The sequence below is a fragment of the Zerene cesonia genome, chromosome 16, assembly GCF_012273895.1.
Source record: "Zerene cesonia ecotype Mississippi chromosome 16, Zerene_cesonia_1.1, whole genome shotgun sequence".
In the NCBI taxonomy this organism is placed as follows: Eukaryota; Metazoa; Arthropoda; class Insecta; order Lepidoptera; family Pieridae; genus Zerene; species Zerene cesonia.
Genome location: NC_052117.1, coordinates 6386170 through 6406433, shown reverse-complemented (window position 1 = coordinate 6406433; position 20264 = coordinate 6386170). Strand labels below are relative to the sequence as shown.

At 33.0% G+C, this 20264-nt stretch overlaps 1 protein-coding gene across 2 annotated transcripts; it reads left to right on the top strand.

The window, feature by feature from the left end:
* The first annotated feature begins 9226 nt into the window (after positions 1 to 9226).
* Positions 9227 to 19497, top strand: LOC119832838. 2 transcript variants are annotated; one of them, XM_038356627.1, is made up of 2 exons: positions 9227 to 9454; positions 16973 to 19497. In XM_038356627.1, exon 2 carries the CDS (start codon positions 16974 to 16976, stop codon positions 17457 to 17459), a length of 486 nt encoding a protein of 161 aa, XP_038212555.1. In that variant the 5' UTR covers positions 9227 to 9454; position 16973; the 3' UTR covers positions 17460 to 19497. The 2 variants fall into 2 exon arrangements, with proteins under 2 accessions (XP_038212555.1, XP_038212554.1); XM_038356626.1 differs by lacking the exon at positions 9227 to 9454 and adding an exon at positions 16332 to 16576.
* The last annotated feature ends 767 nt before the right edge of the window (positions 19498 to 20264 follow it).

The window sequence follows — 20264 nt, the reverse complement described above, 5'->3', positions numbered from 1 at the left end:
ATATATTTAGGCTATGTCGTAAATACCCGTGTTTGTTTACTTACCCTCGCACATAATGAAATATACTCTGATTAACTTGCAGTAGGTAAATTAATACTTGATTGAATTGTTCTCGCTTAATAAACGCACCTGCCTTAGATATCTTAGCCATCTTTGCGATATAGTCTACGTAAAGGACCCACCAATCCACAAATGTCACCACCGTATTAATAAACTCGTCGTCCGATCGATCCACTCTCCGCGTTCCGGACAAAGAAATCAGATTGATATCGCTCATCATGTCCGCCGATGCGTCGTTCAACAACCAGCAAATGGACAGAGTCGCTCAACTGGTCGGGCAACCGATCCAGCTGTCGCTACGTTGCTGTTTAATTTACGGTGTCGAAGATAATAGGCACTGTTAAATTTGTTGTAATGGCGCCCTTTTTTGGCGATTTTTTTTTATTGACGTCTCATTGTTGCCAAGTTTGTTTGCAGTGCGGTTGATTGCTTGCTAATTTGCGGTTGTTAAACTGTAATAATCGTAGTTAAAGTCAACTTTATGACACAAATAAAATGTTGACAAGATATTTAACAACACCTTTATAACTAACGCCTTAAAATGTAAGTTGCGTAAACAATTTATTGATCAAGGCTGCTAACGGAACTAACGGAAATTTCTTTAGCCTGTATAAGTATTTGTATATACCTTTGCCTTGTATCACTTGCGTGCCTGATATAGTAATAATATAATGTAATAAATATTGAAACTGAATCCCCTCACAACTTTACAACTAAACAACTAAAGTTTAATTTATATTTTCAACTAAACATAACTATATTTACAACTAAAGTTTAATTTATATTTTCTTAGTTAAAATATTAGTAATGGCAGATAAAAATTAGTTCTGTTCGTTATAATGTGATCACTCTCAAGCAATCTGTGTAAATGGCAAGTCGTGTAATAGAAAGCGGCAGTGATGAAGAAAATTTTAAGAAGAATTTTTCTGTATTTTCCGATTCAATTTTATGTTTAAAACGAGGTATTCAAAACAAAGCTATACATATTTTAGGAAATTATATACAGTTATACACTCAAAGATTTTTAAGGGAATTCAACGATCCCTTTTTGGGAATGAGGAATGTTCATACTTCTCTATTATACTTAAGCACGACTAATTTAACCGTAAAACTTTATGAATATAAGTAATCGATAATTCTAGAAAAAGCCACTAGAGAAGGTTTCTAGAAGTTCCATATTTCAGGCAGACCCAAACCATCGAGTCAGTGAACTCAGCAGACTGAGTCTCGTCTGGCTAACACTTGATTCAGACTGGGCGCATTACACCCACGTACTTTTTGAAGGAAACTTTAGATTAAGCTGATAACATTTTAGTAAATTATATTGGGTTGCTGAGGAATCATACAAAAAGTAGACGTTTTAATAATGCGAAGCAATTTATGCTGACAATAAATTTGCTTTTGATGTTAAAATAATTAAAATTTAAATCGTACAAGGAAATTTTTGTTATATTCGACAAGCAAATAGTGTTACTTTTCAAGGTGTTTATATTTTGAACCCACCCAAGTATAAAAAAACGTTGTATATTTAAATATTTACCTTTAAAAAATTTATCTACATGCACATATATGTATATAATTATTAGATAATATGCAAATATTTACTAATATTATAAAACTAAAGAGTTTGTTTGCTTGTTTGAACGCACTAATCTCAGGAACTAATTTATTAAAAAACTAAAAAAAATTCTTTGAGTGTTAGATAGCCCATTTATTGAGGAAGGCGATATGTACCACGGGCGAAGCCGGGATGGACCGCTAGTTAAAGATACGCGATTGCTCAAATTAATGTTAACATGTATCATATTCTTGTTAAAATGAGTAACGAACGAAAGTAATGAATCTTATTAAATGTACTCTCATCAATTACTCAGAAAATCTATGTGCGTAAACACGCAGTACCTACAATATATACAAATACACTCAATAAGTAACTGGCCTCCGCGTGGAATACAAAATTAATATTTATTCTACCAACAATAACATATTAGTTCTATGTTTTGTTTTTATGCACGTGAATTGAACGTAATTAATTAAGCGAATAATAATTGTTATTTTTATCAAATGTACGTGAAACTTGTAGTCTTCACGTTATAATATTTTACTGTTCACTTTCTGTGATAGAATATCAATTAATAATATTTCATATAATAAAAATAAACTTTTAAACCAAAACGACGTATTTTATGTAATTGTTTACGAAATTTATGGTATCAGAGTGGGCCCTTCTGCTTTGTTATAATACTTCTAAGGTATTCGATAAAAGAAAATTATTTTTCGATAAAATAATATAGCGCGCCACTTCACGTGAAATGGCCCTAATTTAAATGTTTAAATAATATTCCGATTCCATAGTTCTATCATTATTATCAGCCAGTATGATTATGGCGTTGGCAATCTAAAATAAAATATGAATAAATATAGTATCTCGGTTTTAAATTAGGAATTCATAATAAATGCGACTCTGTGGTATAATAATTATAGTTTACAATAGTAATTTGTACGGCACATCAAACGATACATGGTAAAATAAAAAAAGCTGAAACGAAGCCTCTCAGGCGGGCTTATGCTGTGGGTTGAGTTTTCGCTAGGTCAACGACCTTTCGTTTCGTCCTCAAACAAGCCGTAGTTTCATGAATCGCTTTGCCGAAACTAATTTATTGAAAGATTATGTGATGGACGTTCAATTAAGTTTTTAATTATCTGGAATGTTCTGTGGCTTGGATCTCAAAAGGAAATACTTAGGAAAAGGTCTCGATTAATTTCAAATAAATAAAGTCAATATTGTTTTCTGATAACTAATATAGAACAAAGTGATTACAAATATAAATACGCAGTAGTACCCGTAAAATGACATACAATTGTGTGTTTCGATTTGTTATATATCGATATTACATTTTTATTGTTGCGGTTAAGTTTTGCTAGTTGGAAGTTTAGTTTGAATAGAATAATTTATAGCATACAGATTGAAAACGTCACGTTTATTATTTATTCGACTGATAAACATCATAAATTGATACAACCCGCCTCGCCGAATGCTCCACAGTCATGACAAAAATTATGATTCAAATACATATGACACATTAATTTGCACACCAATAGGTAACCATTTAATAACAATTTTTTAATAATACTGGATTATGTTATTGCTTTTTAATATCCATATATATAATGTGTATCTATAATAATGCCAATGAAAATAGGTCATTGGACATTGACGCCTAGTTACTATTGTTTATCATTTTGATTATAATTTTTAGAACAGTATCATTAATAATAATAAACGTACTTACATAATACACAGTGGAAACAAACATACTTGAACTTGCAAGCGTTTTCATATGTTTGAGTGATGTTACAGTGTAACGTAGGAATTAGCTAGTGCAAGCTCTGCTCAAGGACACTTCTAACGTCTTTGTACACAATATATGAAATGCTAGACTTCATGTGGGAAAAGGACCGTTGTAAACGGTTTGCAAATGGAATTACTTTATAGACTTTATCCTTACTAAATGTATAATTGATCCGTGAATTTATGCAATGCCTATTTAAATATAGAATCAATACAAGCTTCTTCAGTTCTTCCCTTTCCTATTTATATTATAAATGTTTGTGACTATGTGCATGTGTATGTTTGTTACTCTTTCACGCAAAAACTACTGAACTGATTGCAATGAAACTTTGTACGTAGATAGCTGGACAACTGGAATAACACATAGGAAACTTTTTATCCCGATATTCCTACGGGATACAGACTTACGCGGGTGAAACCGCGGGGTGCAGCAAGTTGTTTAATAAACGAGCAACTAGGCTATAATATAAATATTGAAAAATATCAATGAATATTGTAATTTATATAGTGACAACAACGTTGTACTCAAGTTGTCTAAACATTACCAAATAAAAACAAATATCTTGAAATGAACAACTGTCGTTTATCTTTCCTTATTTTCTGTTAGATTGCTGCAAAATTAAACACTAATATCATTCAAGATTTTTTGATCAGGTGAAATACATTTATTCATGAGTTCAATCAATTTATTTCACCTCATTACATTTATAAGTTTTATTATTAATTTAGAATCACAAATAATTATATTTTTACACAATTTGCTTAATAAAATACTGTTATATTCAAAAACAAAAATAAAAATTACCGTAAAGCATCTTATCAATTGCTACATTAAAAATGTCCTATTTAGACGAAAATGTTTTACTTAAAAAGCAAATACACTATAAATATAATAGCTGATAACTGTGTTCAATTCTGTTAATGCTATTAAAACACGAGCTTCTAGATTGTTGCTTGTTAAAAATTAAAAATAAACGGAGTCTTAAGAAATTTAATTTTTTTTACGGAAATAATAAGAATGTATGGGTTAGAAATTATAATTTACAGAACAATACTTAATATTGAGTTATTTATGAGAATTCAGATGTTTAAAATGAGTAAAGCACGTGTGTCCTTGACGCATTCAGGTGTTGTAATAAGATTAAACACTTATTTCAGTTCATTATTATTTGAAATGTATGAATACATTTACATAAAAATTTATGTAGGATTTGTTTTGTTTGATCTATTGTTTATAAAATCTAGTTTCGAATTATACTAAACACGCTAACCTTAGAATAAAAATGTCACTATGCATATTGTTCGTTCAGAATTCATTACACGTACCAAAATAACCCGAGATAATTATTACATCGCTAACTCATAAAATCACCTTTTTAATTGCGTCTTAACTTTTGGTTTTTACAGTGACAGCTGACAGATGTCGTTGACTCTTGGCGTGTTCCCAGTAACATTGATCTGTGAAAATATTTATATGGGTTTTTAAGTAAAAACTCAAGCCCGGATTAATGCAATGAAAAAAAGTGCAACTTGTTTTATAATGTGAAAATAAAAAAAGGTTTAATATAGTTCTAATTAGCTTTGGATAGACGTAGTGAGTTATAAGAACATATATACATATTTTCTTTTAAAATAGGTTTCAATATAAAGGTTTTAGGTGCTTAGTATAAGAAAAAACCTTTGAAATTTGGTTTCAGTATAGTGCGATTAGTTCACATGAGCATATTGAAGTTACATACCGTAAATATTGTAATTCAAATAATTTTATGCACATAAATAATGAATAATTAATATGATCATGCATTATAGATACAATAAATATTCTGATAACAAGAGGCCACTTCAATATTTCTTTTTGCCGCCGTGACTTATTGTAACTTCATCACTAAAACTTGTATCTTTGTGTACCCGTAAACCAAAACTTGTTCAAACTTAAATGCATCCCATCCACTGGTGCTTCAGCTGTTCACTCATTATAATTCCATGAACACAATGGGTAATGTATAATGATGATCTATTAATCACAATTGAAACTAAACGATAACAAGAAACGTAATAAAATCAATTACTAGTCCGTTAAGGTTTTACGTACGAAGTTTATTTGGCCATCGACCTATGTTATGTCCTAAAAATTGCCCTATCGTAATTAGTATGAACAGGATACGAGCATTTCCAATTTAGGCGCCTTTTATAGCGTGGGTGAACAAAAAACAGTATATTGTCCTCTATAAGCTTTGAATACTAATGGCATGTAAATATTAACGTGTTTTGATTGAATTTCAACAAATACAGCTATTCTTTAAACTTATCTTTCCTTTGTTTTACAATAAGCAAAATGCGTTAATATACTCGTAAAATAATAAATTAATACTTTATACTTTTTCTATGTTTTTTGGCTATGATGTATTTATTATAATTAGTTCAAGAAACATAGCATATAATTGTTTAGCTTTTTGAAAAGGTAGCCAGTTAGGCAAGCTTATAATTTTAAACAAATTATTCATTTTATCTGGCGAGTCGATAAGGACTTCAAACATAGATAACATGGATTCTCAGAAGTAGAAAGGAATCCAACAATGTCATATTACATCAAGATTTTATACGAAGCCGGCCTTTTATGTTTTCTGTAAGAATGGGCAGGGTTTCTTTTGTCTCTTAATGTTTTATTGAATCAGGCAACTCATTCTTACGTAATATGTATTTGAAAATTTAAAAAATGAAACAATTTTAAACATTGACTCAGATTTTGTTCTGGTTTTAAATTATTGATACATCTATTAAAAAATTTAATTGTAATTTCATTGTTTTTAAGCAAAATAATTGTGACAATAATAATATCAATACTATGAAATAGAGGAAAAAGAAGAATCAGTGGAAAAGTATTTTCTTTCTTCATATTTCAATTACAAAATACTAAACGTTATCGGAGTTATTGTTATTGCGTGTCACGTGTAAACTAGCGAAATTAGCACGTGACTATATGTAAAGTGAAATTAATTTTAAAGGATTTTTCTTCTCCTATCCAACTACTAAACGGAGGTATACTATTATTACTTCGAGATGTAGAAAAATAAGTGTTTTATCGCTTAAAATAAAAGCCAATTAGCGCAAAAACAAAAAATCTTTAACCTGTAACCTTACGTAAGTTTCAGTGGAGCGTTACTAAATCATTATCACATTTGAAAACGAATCGAGCTAACAGACGTAAAAAGTTGATGGGACTGTCACTTTTTTTTCAATAATCAAGGACCGGCCGACTCGGAGTGGCGGCTTATCGGTGCCGACCTCTCGGCTATTTTCGGCAGCGCTCGGTTGAGTCGTTCACGCTTGCATCTTTGTTCCCGTTCACGGAAACGCGATCGCTACTATTTCTTTAAATCCAATATCAACAAATTGTTTTGTAATCTACTTCATGGAGATTGTGCCGGCTTATGAAATTTAAATGCAATCGTAGATATAAATATTTACATGTTGGTAAAAAATATGATGTGTGTTTTCCTTAACGTATCGGATAAGTGAATTAAATGAATGCAATTGAAAAATAATGAATATTAAGTAGTTACCCGTAGTAAAGTAGGATTAAAGTAGCATTATAAATTATAATTAACAATGTAATTTTTGTTAATTCATTAGATACAGGTGCGCAACACAAGTAGTGAAAGAAAAAGAGACAGAGAAATTATATTAATATGCTGATATAGATGACCGTGTAATCTGTTCATTGTTGAAAAACAAACCAAGATCACTGCGTATTGTTTGTCTTGCGGAAATTTCCAAACAAAACACACCGACACGGCTGTAAAACAAGTTTCAAGAGAATAATTTAAATATTTTATTGGCACGCATTCTGCACTGCAACGGCACTTGAAACTTGAAATGTTTAACACATAGTTTATAATTAAATTTCGTATTACCAAATCGTTTCGGTTCAAAATACGTTTGCCTCCGTATCTGTGTTTGTAGCGCTGACTATTATTTGAAATAAAACGTAACCCTTATCAATACACCTACGTCATAAGCGATGACTATTAAATTCGGTGATAAAAGATAAGCCAAGAAAAATATCGCCCGAGTTCTGATGTTCAACCTATGGCGCTATCGGTCGTTGTCGCTTGTTTACGGAGGTTTCCAACAAAAACTTCGCAATAATGATGTCATCTAAAATTAAAAATTTTGTTTCATATAAATCATATTCTATTCTTTATGAGACTGATTTCAATTAAAAATAGAAAACTCATAGTTTAGTTGTGTTAAGATCTATTGTGTATTTTTTTCTTATTTCTAATTTATTTGACAATAGCTTTTCATTCAAAGCGATTTGAAAATATACGAATCTGTCGTTCTAAAAGCCAAATTAAAATTCTTACATCCCTACAATTAAATTTATTTATACGCAATAGAATTTTGAGACCGAAACCATCATCTCTATTAAAAGCATCGATTTAACGAGTGGAATGAGACTACAGAGTAAATATGGGTCGGCTTGGTTCGCGTGTAAACTCGCTCTGAGCGGACGTATGCGTTTCAAAGCAGGTAATGAATAACAATATGTGCCACGCAACTCATCACTAACGTTCAGTAATTAAATTATTGTATCATACGTATCGTTTGCAAACTTATAATTAAACATTTGAAACGTTCGATACAAGCACTGAGAGACTTTCCATTTTAAATTGGGCGTTATACGCGCTCCACTTTTTGCAGGCTGAGTTTAATTGTAATTATGTAATAGCCAAGAATGCAATGGTGCCTAAACAGAGATTACCGAAATGTTTCGATCGCGGCCGGTGCGAGTGTCTCTCAGTGGCACGGGCTACGGAAGTCGGGGAACGGTGCTTCGGCCTTGCAGAGCGGCCGCGCGCCGAAGGTGAAAGTCTTCGCGCGCAATTATTAAACCTCGACCCGACATCCTCTTTTATTCGGGTTAAACAGTGACCGCACACGTCTCAGCTGGTAATATAAAAAAAAGTTATACACATCGTTGTATCTCAAAATATTTCCAGCGGACATCATTAACTAATGCGCATTGCATAGAAAGTTGAGTTACGTGTTCGCTAAACATCGCCCGCATTTTTCTAATGGATCTATTTTATTGTTTATTAATTATTCACCAACTTGTTCTCGGTAATCTTTTACCTGGTTTACCCTGTGTGAACTAAACAGTGAAGTCATTCAGTGGCCGAAATAATAACAGTAATCTGTATAGTTTATTATAGCTTCAAGCAATGTAGTACACCTTCACGCATGATTGAATATGGCAATTCGAGGGTCGGGCAGCTGCTTGTCAATGTTTGGCTCCCATTCAAATTAAACTCTATTGTTATACGCAACACTGATAAAATTACGCAGACGAAACTTTTAGAATCAGCCATTTCAGCGTCTTGAAGTCATTTTACTTTAAAACACTTAGATTGTTTATATTAAATAAATGTTCAAACTCAAAAACCATAAGCTGTACAAGGCTACTAGACAAATCACGAACCTAATGTGTAGAGCATCAAAAGACTGAGATTTAATTAACAGGTAGAAACTTTCTGTTTTTAATGTAGAGCACGTATCACAGTTACGCATGTATGACCGAACAAAGATAATTATAGAGTTGCTTATGTTATAATCATGTAGGGATACCGCGTACTATAGTACGCGAAATGGCCGAGTTAAGCGGTTAAATGATAAATCAAACATAGTACAAATAAAAATTATCAAAAAGGCGGATTACAGTAAGGATAATGAGGTATCCTTTGCTAGGAAGGGTCGTGGTGAGCACTGAGCAGCGCGCGCCCTCTTTATCACAAGTTCCTACGGCAGTGACGCGACGCCGCTCAGTTTGGCGCGAGAGCCCAACGCAGAAGCACGTATCGCTTCTCGTTTAGTTATGTATCGGCTGTTTGTACAAGTGCTAAGTTGATCGTTTTATGTGATACAGCTTGTTGAGGTTGGCATTATGTTTGAACTAAGCGCTCCATTTTTGAATAGTTAACTGAACTGTGAAATTTGTTTACCATAATTTGACTTTTGTGTTCTGTACTTGGAATACGACAGGTAATTATTAAATTTAATTACGTAATTAATTGTATTGTTTTATTTACTTTTTTTGGGGCTTAGAAATGTTTCAAGTTGAACGGCACCTGGTTTAATTAATTTCAACTGACTTAAATATTAATTTTAGAATTTTATGGCTTAACTAACCGTTTGGTAAATTACTTTCTCTGAGCACGAATAGTTATGACGTATTAACATTGTAAATAAGCAAGATAAGTATCAGCGCACAATAAACAGCAATATATTTACTTTAAACATTTAATTTCATGGAACAAAATTGTTTTTGTAATTTATTATGACTTAATTAAACTTTTAAAAATATTAATTAAGGAAAATTGTTTAATTTTAATATCATTTATAAATATATATATTAAATGTATAATTGTATTATTATTACGACTACTAATAGCACTTATATGCTCAAATCACTAGTGTCAATTATACCTGACTGGCCCTTTTGTCGTGGTGACGCTATCTCGCTCACTCTTAGAAACATAGAAAAAGGTAGAGTGTGTTCTCATTTCAAAATTCAGAATACGTTCACTGCGTCAACATCGCTTTTCCATTTCTTTATTTAATTTAGAAATATTGATTATGTCTAATAATTTATTATTTTTACTTTTACTTTTTTTATAACTAATTCAAGAATGCGCAAGAAGGTTTCAAGTAATAAACTATGAACCTATACGTTAGTATGAAGTTATTAGTATAGCACTTATTAGAATTTTCATGTGTTCACACCACAGTACAAAGAAAAGCAACAAAAGTCAAACTTCTTGGTATACTCTTAATGAAATGTTAGAAAATTCTTCAAACTTAGACAAAATAGAAAGTCGCTAATGTCATAATGTAAAAATCGTCACGAAAAAGTTTTATTACATAAGACTTAAAATCATCTTCTTAAAATGACCATGTTAGTAACAAGAAAATGGCGGCCGATATAGCCATATAAAATATAGAGTAACCAAATCAAAATAAAATTTATCAATTTCCGAACATAATGAGATATGATTTAATCATTATCTACATAAGAGTGTGTCCATTTTATAAACTCGCTTTTGTAAAAAATATGTATCTAATAAAATAATAATCCAATTTTCACACTCAAGAAAATTACCGAGTTCATATTTATTTAGCCGGTTTTCCTCTCTTTTTCCAATCTCAGTAACTCCAATCCTCTACCATTACGCATACAAATGATTCTAGTGTAATTCTACTCATTTCTGAAAATTATAGTTAATAAGAAGTTTGGCTTATTGCCAAGGGTTGTTTCTGTATTAGGAAAATAACCTTATTATATTTAGAAATAAAAAGGAATAGTTTGTGAGTGTACAAAAACCTTCTTGGGTATAGGCAAAGAATGCCGTAACGACGTTAATAAGTCCTAGAAAAAGTGTTTCTTATTATTATTTAATTTTAATTAGAAATAATCTGCCAGACTATAACTTTTTGTATAAAATAATTTACGCATTCAACCGTTACTTGCAAGTTTTCAAAAACACACTACGTCTATTATTAATGTTAATAAATCATATATAAGTATCATTTGAGAATGTGATACAATTTATTAAGGTTTAAGTAGAGTCGATTTTTCAACAATAAATTAAGTAACATATACAGTCGATACAACGACTGCGACACCATTATATTTCTGATTTATTCGTCTTGCAACCAGTCCATTGTCTGTTGAAAAGCACTCACTTTGTTCATATTCCATAATACACCGGCAACGTACATCGCGCATTGTATGGAAATTCTGATTAGGCTTCGTGATAAATTACATGCTATTAGGCTTTTATAGCCGCTGTGGACAGTTATATTTTATAACGGAATGTCGTCCTGTTTCAAAAGTAAATGAGAAAAAGATGTGGATAAAAAGGCACTTAAATCTGTTACATTTTGCAGAACTGTTCCTCTATTCCAGGATTCAAATTTGCTCTATGAAATGACGCTGGTTAATTTTTCAGGAACATAATGACTGTTTTCTACTGCTAACATTTTTCTTTACCACTCTTTTACCTTATTGAATATATTTTGCCTCATCAAACATAGCATATACATTTTGTTCTCACTCAAGGCGCTGCATTGTCCTCTAGATTCCGGTTTGTCCATTATAGTTATTGTTGTTAAACTATTATCCTTCACATCTATTTTATTTCCTCATTGAACTCATCCTATATTATCTGTATCAAGATATGCTGGTTTGTTAATTATGATCATTTAATTAATTGTCAATTTACGTTCTTTTGCCGGCGTGATGTTAGATGGACGTGTATAGGCTATTTTTGTTACCGTCTTAATATAGTTTAAATTGTATAATCTGCATTGATCGTCCACTTACGGTTATTGTTCGATATCAATGTAGGTATTACACAACGCGTATTATCACAGTTTGTGATAAAGTACTTCAAATTGGCCTTGGAGGTATTGTTTTCGTTTTCATAGTAATTCTATCTGGTCGTGTAAATAAAGGACAGATGTATCTTAATTATGTACTAGATAATATAGTCGGCATATTTAAATTCTGGTGTTAGATTTGTTGATTTTCATTGCAACCGTATATCAAATTTATAACGTTCAGCGATTTTCGTCCACTTGTGTTTATTTATCAAGGTTTTTAAAAGTAAAGGATGAAGCCCAGCTTTACTGAATGTGGCTTACTCAAGACTAAAACATGTTCCACTTAATTTTTTTACCGTTTACCTACATTCCCAGATCAATCATTTGCGCGACACTTTAGCGAGAGTGTGCTAACTGGGACCTATAATATGAGGCCTTATAAGGTTTAACTGTAAAGGAATAGCACCTAGAGAAAGTTTAATAATTCAAATTAATAGTGCATAGATGACGTCATTTGTGTTACGCATCGCTTCAACATTGCATGTCGGGTTGTGCAATGAAATCATAACGTTATATTTTATTAATAATTACTTAGATTTATTTATGGAAATGAGAGTATCGCTATTATTTGTCGTTGTCTGTGTTGGCGAAACGTAAGTACCTACATACAAAAACATGTACGTATACGTCTTATGTCGTATGATCAAATATTATTATCGTTTTCATTTTCTTAATTCGTTTTATTAGTAGCCTTTTTCTATAAAGTAGAGACTTCTTGGTCATATTTTTTTAAACAAGAAATGGTAGTCATCCGTAACTCATAAATTCGAGTGATGAATGAAGAGCTAAAAGATGATATCGTTGTAGGAAGGTGAAAAGTTGATGATTAGAAATTAAACAATGCCGTTAATTGGCTAAAAACAATGATGGCAATAAAAACATCGCAAAGTCGTAATTATATTATATTGGGAAAAACTGTCTTCTTAAATGTTATCAAAAGGAAATCAACGTGAATCAAAAAAAGTTTTAATTATATTATTTTAATCAAAAATGTCTAATTATGGGTTGTTTTAAATACAATGAGAGTAAGATTTATTGAGTCTTTAAAATAACACTCCGGAAGTTTCGCCGAAAACCGATAAAGAATACATCGCTTCAACAAAATTCGGTTGCGAGGGTCGTCGGGTCGTTGTACCTCAAACCAGACTTATATTAACCACAGATTATATTTCAAATGATATCCTTACATGTTATATGGACGAAATTGTGATGTAGATTAAAGTGACTTTTCTATGTAATACATTTGTACAATGGTTTAGCAGATTGCTATAATGTTATGATTAAACAAAAATTTAGAGGCGGACGTAGTGAAGCAAAGCGTAAATATTAATAAAATAGTAAATTATGCTCTTGTTATACGAGTAAAGAACATATTTAATATAGATGTGTATATCAATGTTTCATTTTGCGTTTGCGTTTTACGTTAAATACACGCCTATCCTCATAGGCACACTTACGTTTGGTTTGATGCTAATTTTAGCTAACGAATTAATAATAATTGAAATCTTATAAAATACGCTTCTAGCAATTTCATTTCTCGAACTTAACTATTGCTCTTTGATGTCTCAGAATGTGTTATAAAACTTATAAGTAATACCTTTATATACGAGTAATTAAAGCTTTAATAAAAACACAAATTATTATAAATACTAGGTGTTTTAATTTGCGTTTCACTGTTAAAGAATTCCTTGAATATCCTTCAATGTTTTGCGTTTTTTTTTACCAGTTTCATTCAAATTCTGTATATTGTACTTTTTACTTAACTAAGTTGAGTAAGATAATATCAGAATAGCTTTTACAAGCTTCATGATTGCGTCGTAACACTAGGTGATGTGTTATCATTCTTGCATGATGTAATTTGCAATACTGTAGGTAGTACAGAAGGACAAACTAATTGAAATTGTTTACTCTCAACTCATAAGAGCAGTCTCAAAGGAACGTTTCAGTAGATACTAGGTGAATTCATTGCTCTGAGCGTTTATTAGATGTGTATTGGATATGATATTGATTGAACATTTTTACACAGAGAAATGAAGCTACAATAAAGTTTAGAATCCAAGTTATGGAACCTCTTTGTGACTAAAGTTTCGACGGATCAGTTTAGCAATGATTAAGTAGATAATTAACAATAAAGAAAAGCTGTTATGCGTACAGATCATAGACACAATTAAAGTAAAAAATATTCTGTGTGTAAATGACTAAGGGTTTTTTTAAATATCAGAAGTAATTTATATAAGGTGCAAAACGTACATCAACTATATTTTAAATTTCTCGTTTTTGTTTCTAATTTTGATATAAATAATATATCAATTAAAAATTCTACACCCGGAACTTACCGTTACGCAAACGCGATCGTTCGTTTCTGTTAAAAAACGAATCCATAGTGCATAGACTATAGAGGACTCACTCATACATTATTTATATATATTGTCTATGGGTTTCATGTGAGTTGCTCGTGCGAGACAGAGAAAAGAAAGTGCAGGTAGTGGTAGCTCGAGTCAAGCAAGATTTATTAGATCGTAACATGGGGTCGCCTGCTTGCCCGTCTGTCGCTTGGCTCTAAAAAACTAAAACACGCCTCATGCCTCAAATATGCTAAGAATACACTTCCAACTTCATACTTTTGTTCATTGTCATACGTTGACACATCATATTTAACAGTTGATACATGATTTATTTATGCAATTCATTTAAATTTAAAAATACATACAGTCTTCTTCATCGAGAATGAGTTAACTGTTGGTTATAATTAAGAGAGTTATTAAAACATAAATTTGAGAAAAGCGGTCACTTTAAAATAAGAACACGTTCAGTGTAACGTCTTTTCGATAATATGATTGTGACGCCACGTGTTCACAGAGCTAAATCTAGCTTTATAACAGAACTATAAAGTTCTAGTTGCTTCCTCTGACAGCAGTTGAGTGTAGTGTAATTTCTAACCAATCTCCATTGTATTTCGTCTCTTATTTTTTGCATTTTATTATAAGACGTTATTGTCGCTTCGTGAATGGGTTGTTTCATAAAATTAAATAAAAAAGATCAATCCATCCATCGTAGACAAGAGAGTTTTGTGTATATTCTGCAAAATGTATAACCAGAATACGAAATTTTCCGTCCAGACAGTGAATAACTTCGATACCCTTTTTATATTATATATTGCCTCCAATTCGAACTTTAGCTGAACATTTTGCATTTTGTCATAATTAATATTCATTTTTGAATTATCCGCAGTGTTTATAAATCTATAAATACTGAAGTAGACTTTGTTATACCGATTTGATACAAATTTTCGTATATTAATAAAAGATATCGCATGGGCCGCTTCTGCGCTGAAAGCATCATAGAGTATTTCATTTTTTAAAACCAAGCTATAGACATAGCTGTATTGATTAAGAAACTGCGACAAACTCAAGTGCATTCCGTTAAAAGAGTGGTGTTGCGTAATATTCTATAGTCACTTTATAGTCTATTAGATAATGTATGAACTGAATATCTACTAAGAATTATAATAGTACACATTTCCCGTATGCGAATAACTGTTGAATTGATTAATTAAAAATGTTCCGTCGACTAGATGGGGAATCCAGATGCTTAATGAACTAATTGACATTTAGACTAGACGGTATTAATTATTTTTTTTACGATAAGCAATCATTAAATTTACTTTCACGATTGCTAATTAAATATCGGAACTTCTCTCGTTATTTCAAGCTAGGAGAAGCGTAAATATTGAGAATTCTTTTAGGATCACTCCAATCACTATCAAGATAAATTTCTGAGAAAGAATTTATGTTCATAACTTGTACACGAAGCAGATAGCCATGTTCAAGATTTAAGTCAATTAATGGAAAATTACGGCACTTTATAGCGTGCTATACGGGTTACTTCCGGTAAATCAACAGATTTGACTTTTAACTTTTTATTGTGAAGTTGTAATTCTTGATTCCTAATTTATGCAATGTTGTGAGTAAATTTGTTAATACAGCCACATACAACACTCAAGGGCAAGACGTGTTTGGTCTTGACAGTTGCTTTTTTCTTTTAATTATAATGCTTAATACCAACTTCCGCTTCAAGGAACATATGGTATTACATATTACCAAATATATATTGTATGTATTCATTTATTTATAAATCATAACTTCATTTTCCATGTATAATACCTAAACGTTATGCATCTTTAAGATCCGTCGTTAGCGGTTGATCCGGTTCTATTTAAATATCTGCATGAAAGCGGTCGGTGGCATTCAAATTGTTCATAACTACATTAAATTGGATTAGTTAATAGCTAGATGTTTTATTGTTTTTCCTGGCTCCTAGACATTGTCGTTTTAGATGTATGTCGTAAACAAATAGAACGAGTCATTGCAGTCAATATCGTTTAAATGACGGTTCACAGCTACGTCACCCGTTTCCTCCCAGCACGTACGTAGCCGTATACGAGTGACGCAATTGGCTTTTTCAATGTCTTATCTACAGTGAGGTATACTGTCATTTGCCGAGAGTTCGCCGCGGTGCGCACACGCGTCGCTCGCAGCGCTTATTTTTGTTCAATTTGTGCCTTCACACACTCACCACTGTCGAGGACGAAGTGACGAATTGCGCGCTTGCAGTGCCAGTGTTCCGAGCTTTGTTTTTCACATTTATCGCCTAATTTGTGCTCCGTTTATAAATGATGTATATGTCTGGATTTCTCATCTTCTCTCCTGAAATATCAGCGAGGTGGGTGCTATAAAATATTTTTAGGTCGCGTATTCATTTCTTGTCAGAGATCCATGATCACTCTGATTTTGAACTATATCAATCTGTATCTTATTGACCCGTTTGCGCCTCTCGGAGGCATTGTTCTTTGACCTAGTACTTGTAATTCTTTGGATTATATTAAAGTGGAATTTATTCCGTAATGCGTATCAGTCAACAATTTCAAGGACTTCATTGCTCTGTGTAATGTTTTTGTCAGGAATATAAACAAACAAACTTAGCAATAGCAATAGCAGAGAGTCGTTATCGTTGATGTAATTTCTATATTAATAGTGATTCTATTTAAACGTCATTCGTCTTGGGAAATTACGCGAGTCTACGCAAATGAGTGCTAATGAGTTCATGTTATTGTTACAGAATGACTCCGCAAGAAGAGCGGGAGAGTGCGCGCGGCGCCGAGATCGCGGACGCCTTTGAGGACGACATGTTCGGCCCTCCGCGCACCGAACCGGCTGCGCGCCCCAAGCTCTCCATGATCTCAGCGCGCCTCCGCGCTAATGAGGAGCGCAAGCGGGTCATCGAAATATGCTCCCAGAAACTGGAGAATATCGAGGACCCTGCTCGCGATTTGCGTCGCTCAGTCTGCATTAACAACACATACTGCCGCTTGAGCGAAGAAGCGCGCCGTGAAAAAGAAGCCAGACGACGCCGTGCGAGAGAGGAATGTGATGATTCGTGGATAGGGAAAAAGGCGCGTCGCGCTGTTGAAGATGAATGCTTAGCTCTACTTGACGCTATCCCGGAACTGGGAGATGCGAATCTAGGCTGCGCCCAGCTCGCGCGACAGATGCCTCGACAAGACGTTCTTCTACCCCCTGGATTGCTGACAGTGTTGGACTCATGACCGCGCCGTTCTGCGCACCTACACTCTCCGCTGTGATGCCAGTGCCCGAGTGAAGTATGCTCGTGCGAGGTTACGCTCGAGTCGCTGACCGAGATACCGGACGCGTTTTGAACGAGCTCGCCCGTAGAGGCCCTCGCGTTGCGTCTCACGGCGCACCACCTGACCGCTGGACATCGCGCCAAGGAAACCTTACCCGAACGGATTATCGTCTAGCAAATTCTTATAAGATGAGTACTTATTGTTAGCGCGTTTTTATTATTTAGTGAAAGTTGCTCAGGCGCTGCCGATGGGCGCGGTCCAATTAGTGTTCGACGATCGTTTCGTTAATCAAAGAACTGTGCTGCTATGTGACGTTGAGGTGAAGATGAAATAGTAAAGAATGGATTATTTCGGAGTTTTAGATTTAAGCCATAATTAATGTTACATTATTGTACTATAAATAGTTTAATACGTATAGAATATTATAATTATGAATTAAGTGATAGTGCAAAACAACTGGGAACGGTTACGCATGATTATGAACTGTACCATTGTTTAGTCCTTGCTTTTAGTATTATTGTGCTGCCTCGAGTGAGATTAAGATAATTTAGGAGGCGTTATGAGTACAAGTTTACAAAGTCAGTAGAAAATGCTTGGAACAAATAGTCGTCCGATAAACTTTGAAAGTAAAAGCTGAGTGCACTGCGCTATGAAGCGTGAGTGAGACGGCACGCATATTAAGAAACACGGTATCTCTCATCGAAGTTACGTATTTGACATGTTCGTAACAAAGGAAAAAATACTTTATATGATATGACGCGAGGTGCTCGTCGCGACCGGCGACCGGAGCGCGTATGTGACCTTACTCGCGTAGATAAGTAAGCCGAACGTTGGGCCAAACCTTGGATCAAATGTTGCATTTTACAAGTCTGATTCATATTAATTTTATTTGAACTGTTTTGTTTTGCTGTACTTTATTTTATTTGTATATTTTGTTCTTAATGTTACCTTATCCATCTATGCTTGTTACCATATAGTAAAATTGGTTGTTTTCGATCATTGCGTACTTATTGTTTAGTGTATTTTTATTGTATTGTGTCATTGTTAATTTATTTTAGGCGAATGATTTAGTTGAAAACGTAACGGTATTGCTAACAGATTGTTGTGAAATAGACTTGTTCGCGCGTTGTGCAATTGGATGAGGAAAGTGAAGTTTGTATTGAAATCTTAATTGTCGCAAAATATATTGGTAGAAGCCCATTTCGCCCCTCTGAATAGTAAATAGGTACCTGTGGGAGGTCGGGAGGAGCCGCGGTGTGGGGTGGAGTCGGGCGGGCCGTTCCCAGCACTCCTGTGATATTAGCCTAGCCTGTATGTCGTATTTGTGCTAGTACCCCATCCTTTTTTGAATCGTGCTATGTAAAAACGCTTCAAAAATTAATTCCTTCAATCGGCAATTTTATACGGTTGGTCCGGTTTATAATATTCGATTGTAGTGCGTTAAGAGTAAGATGTTTTTATCGCGTTGGATATGTAGATTTTTTTTTTGTATCGAGTTTGTATAATAAGAATGCTTGTACAGTCGCCTCCAGGGTCTGGAATGAACACGAAAGTTGAAGGTTTGGAGTGAAATTATCCATTTGAGTTCAACGTGCACAGAAGACGGTGAATGATGAATGCAAAACGTCAATTTAAACTTACAGAAAGATCCGCTTGTTCAGTAGTTAATTAACATAAAAACGGTACCAAATGTAATTTTAAAAATCACAAACGCACATGAAATTATTGTAAAATACTATTGTAGTTATAAAATACTAGTTACAGATTGTCAAAATTGTATTGTTATTACATAGTATTATTGTCGTCTCTTTCGTTCCTAAGTGCCTTGATTTTTTTTTTATTATGAATAATTATTTTTAATTTATAACGAAACAAGCATTATGTTAATTACAGGCACAGGTCATTGTCCAAATTGTAATGACTCATACTATATATGAAACAAAGCTATTGCTTTACAAATTTATAAAGAAGTAATGTAAATAAAAATCTTTAATTCTCATCCGTTTTGTTTTTTAATACCCTTTCACAGTCTGGTCTTAAAAGATACTATTGTCACAGCAATAGTATTAAGTAGCACATACATTGCTATTTAATTACTGATAAATTAACTCGGCGATAGAGGAAAAGAAGCTATGTAAATTTGAAGGTTACTATAATCAGGAAAATGAAAATGGCATTGAGATGGAGAAATATTAAAATTTACTAAGCCAAAATAAATCTCCTGGCATAAATGAATTAATGAAATACCTTACATTTCTTAAATACAATTAATTTAACATGAAACATGATTTTTTATATTATTATCAAATAAAATTGACGCAAAATTGGGCGTTCAAAAGTAAAAATTTTTTCATACATTTTAACACTCTCCAATTAAATACTATGCAATGACGATGTAGTTTAAATTTAAGAAATGTATAAAAGAAACAGGCAAAATAATATTAAAATTCAAAGGATTTCTTATTTCCTAAATGACATTTGACACAAAATTGACACAATAAGGGTCATTTGGCATCGCAATTCTTTATTGTTTCCCATAGTACACTGATTTATAAAGAACTGAGCGAGCAAATAGTGATTTTCTTCAGTGTAATTCTCATTCGGTTAGCTGTAAATTGCTGCTGACTCGTGACTTAGTCTTGATAGGTTATTAACAAACAGTCAAACATTACTCATACTTATAATTGCCAGTTGTGTGAAAATGTGCAGAATTACAATAATATAAGTGTGTTTCTTCCTTCGATATTCGTCATGGAGTCGTAATAA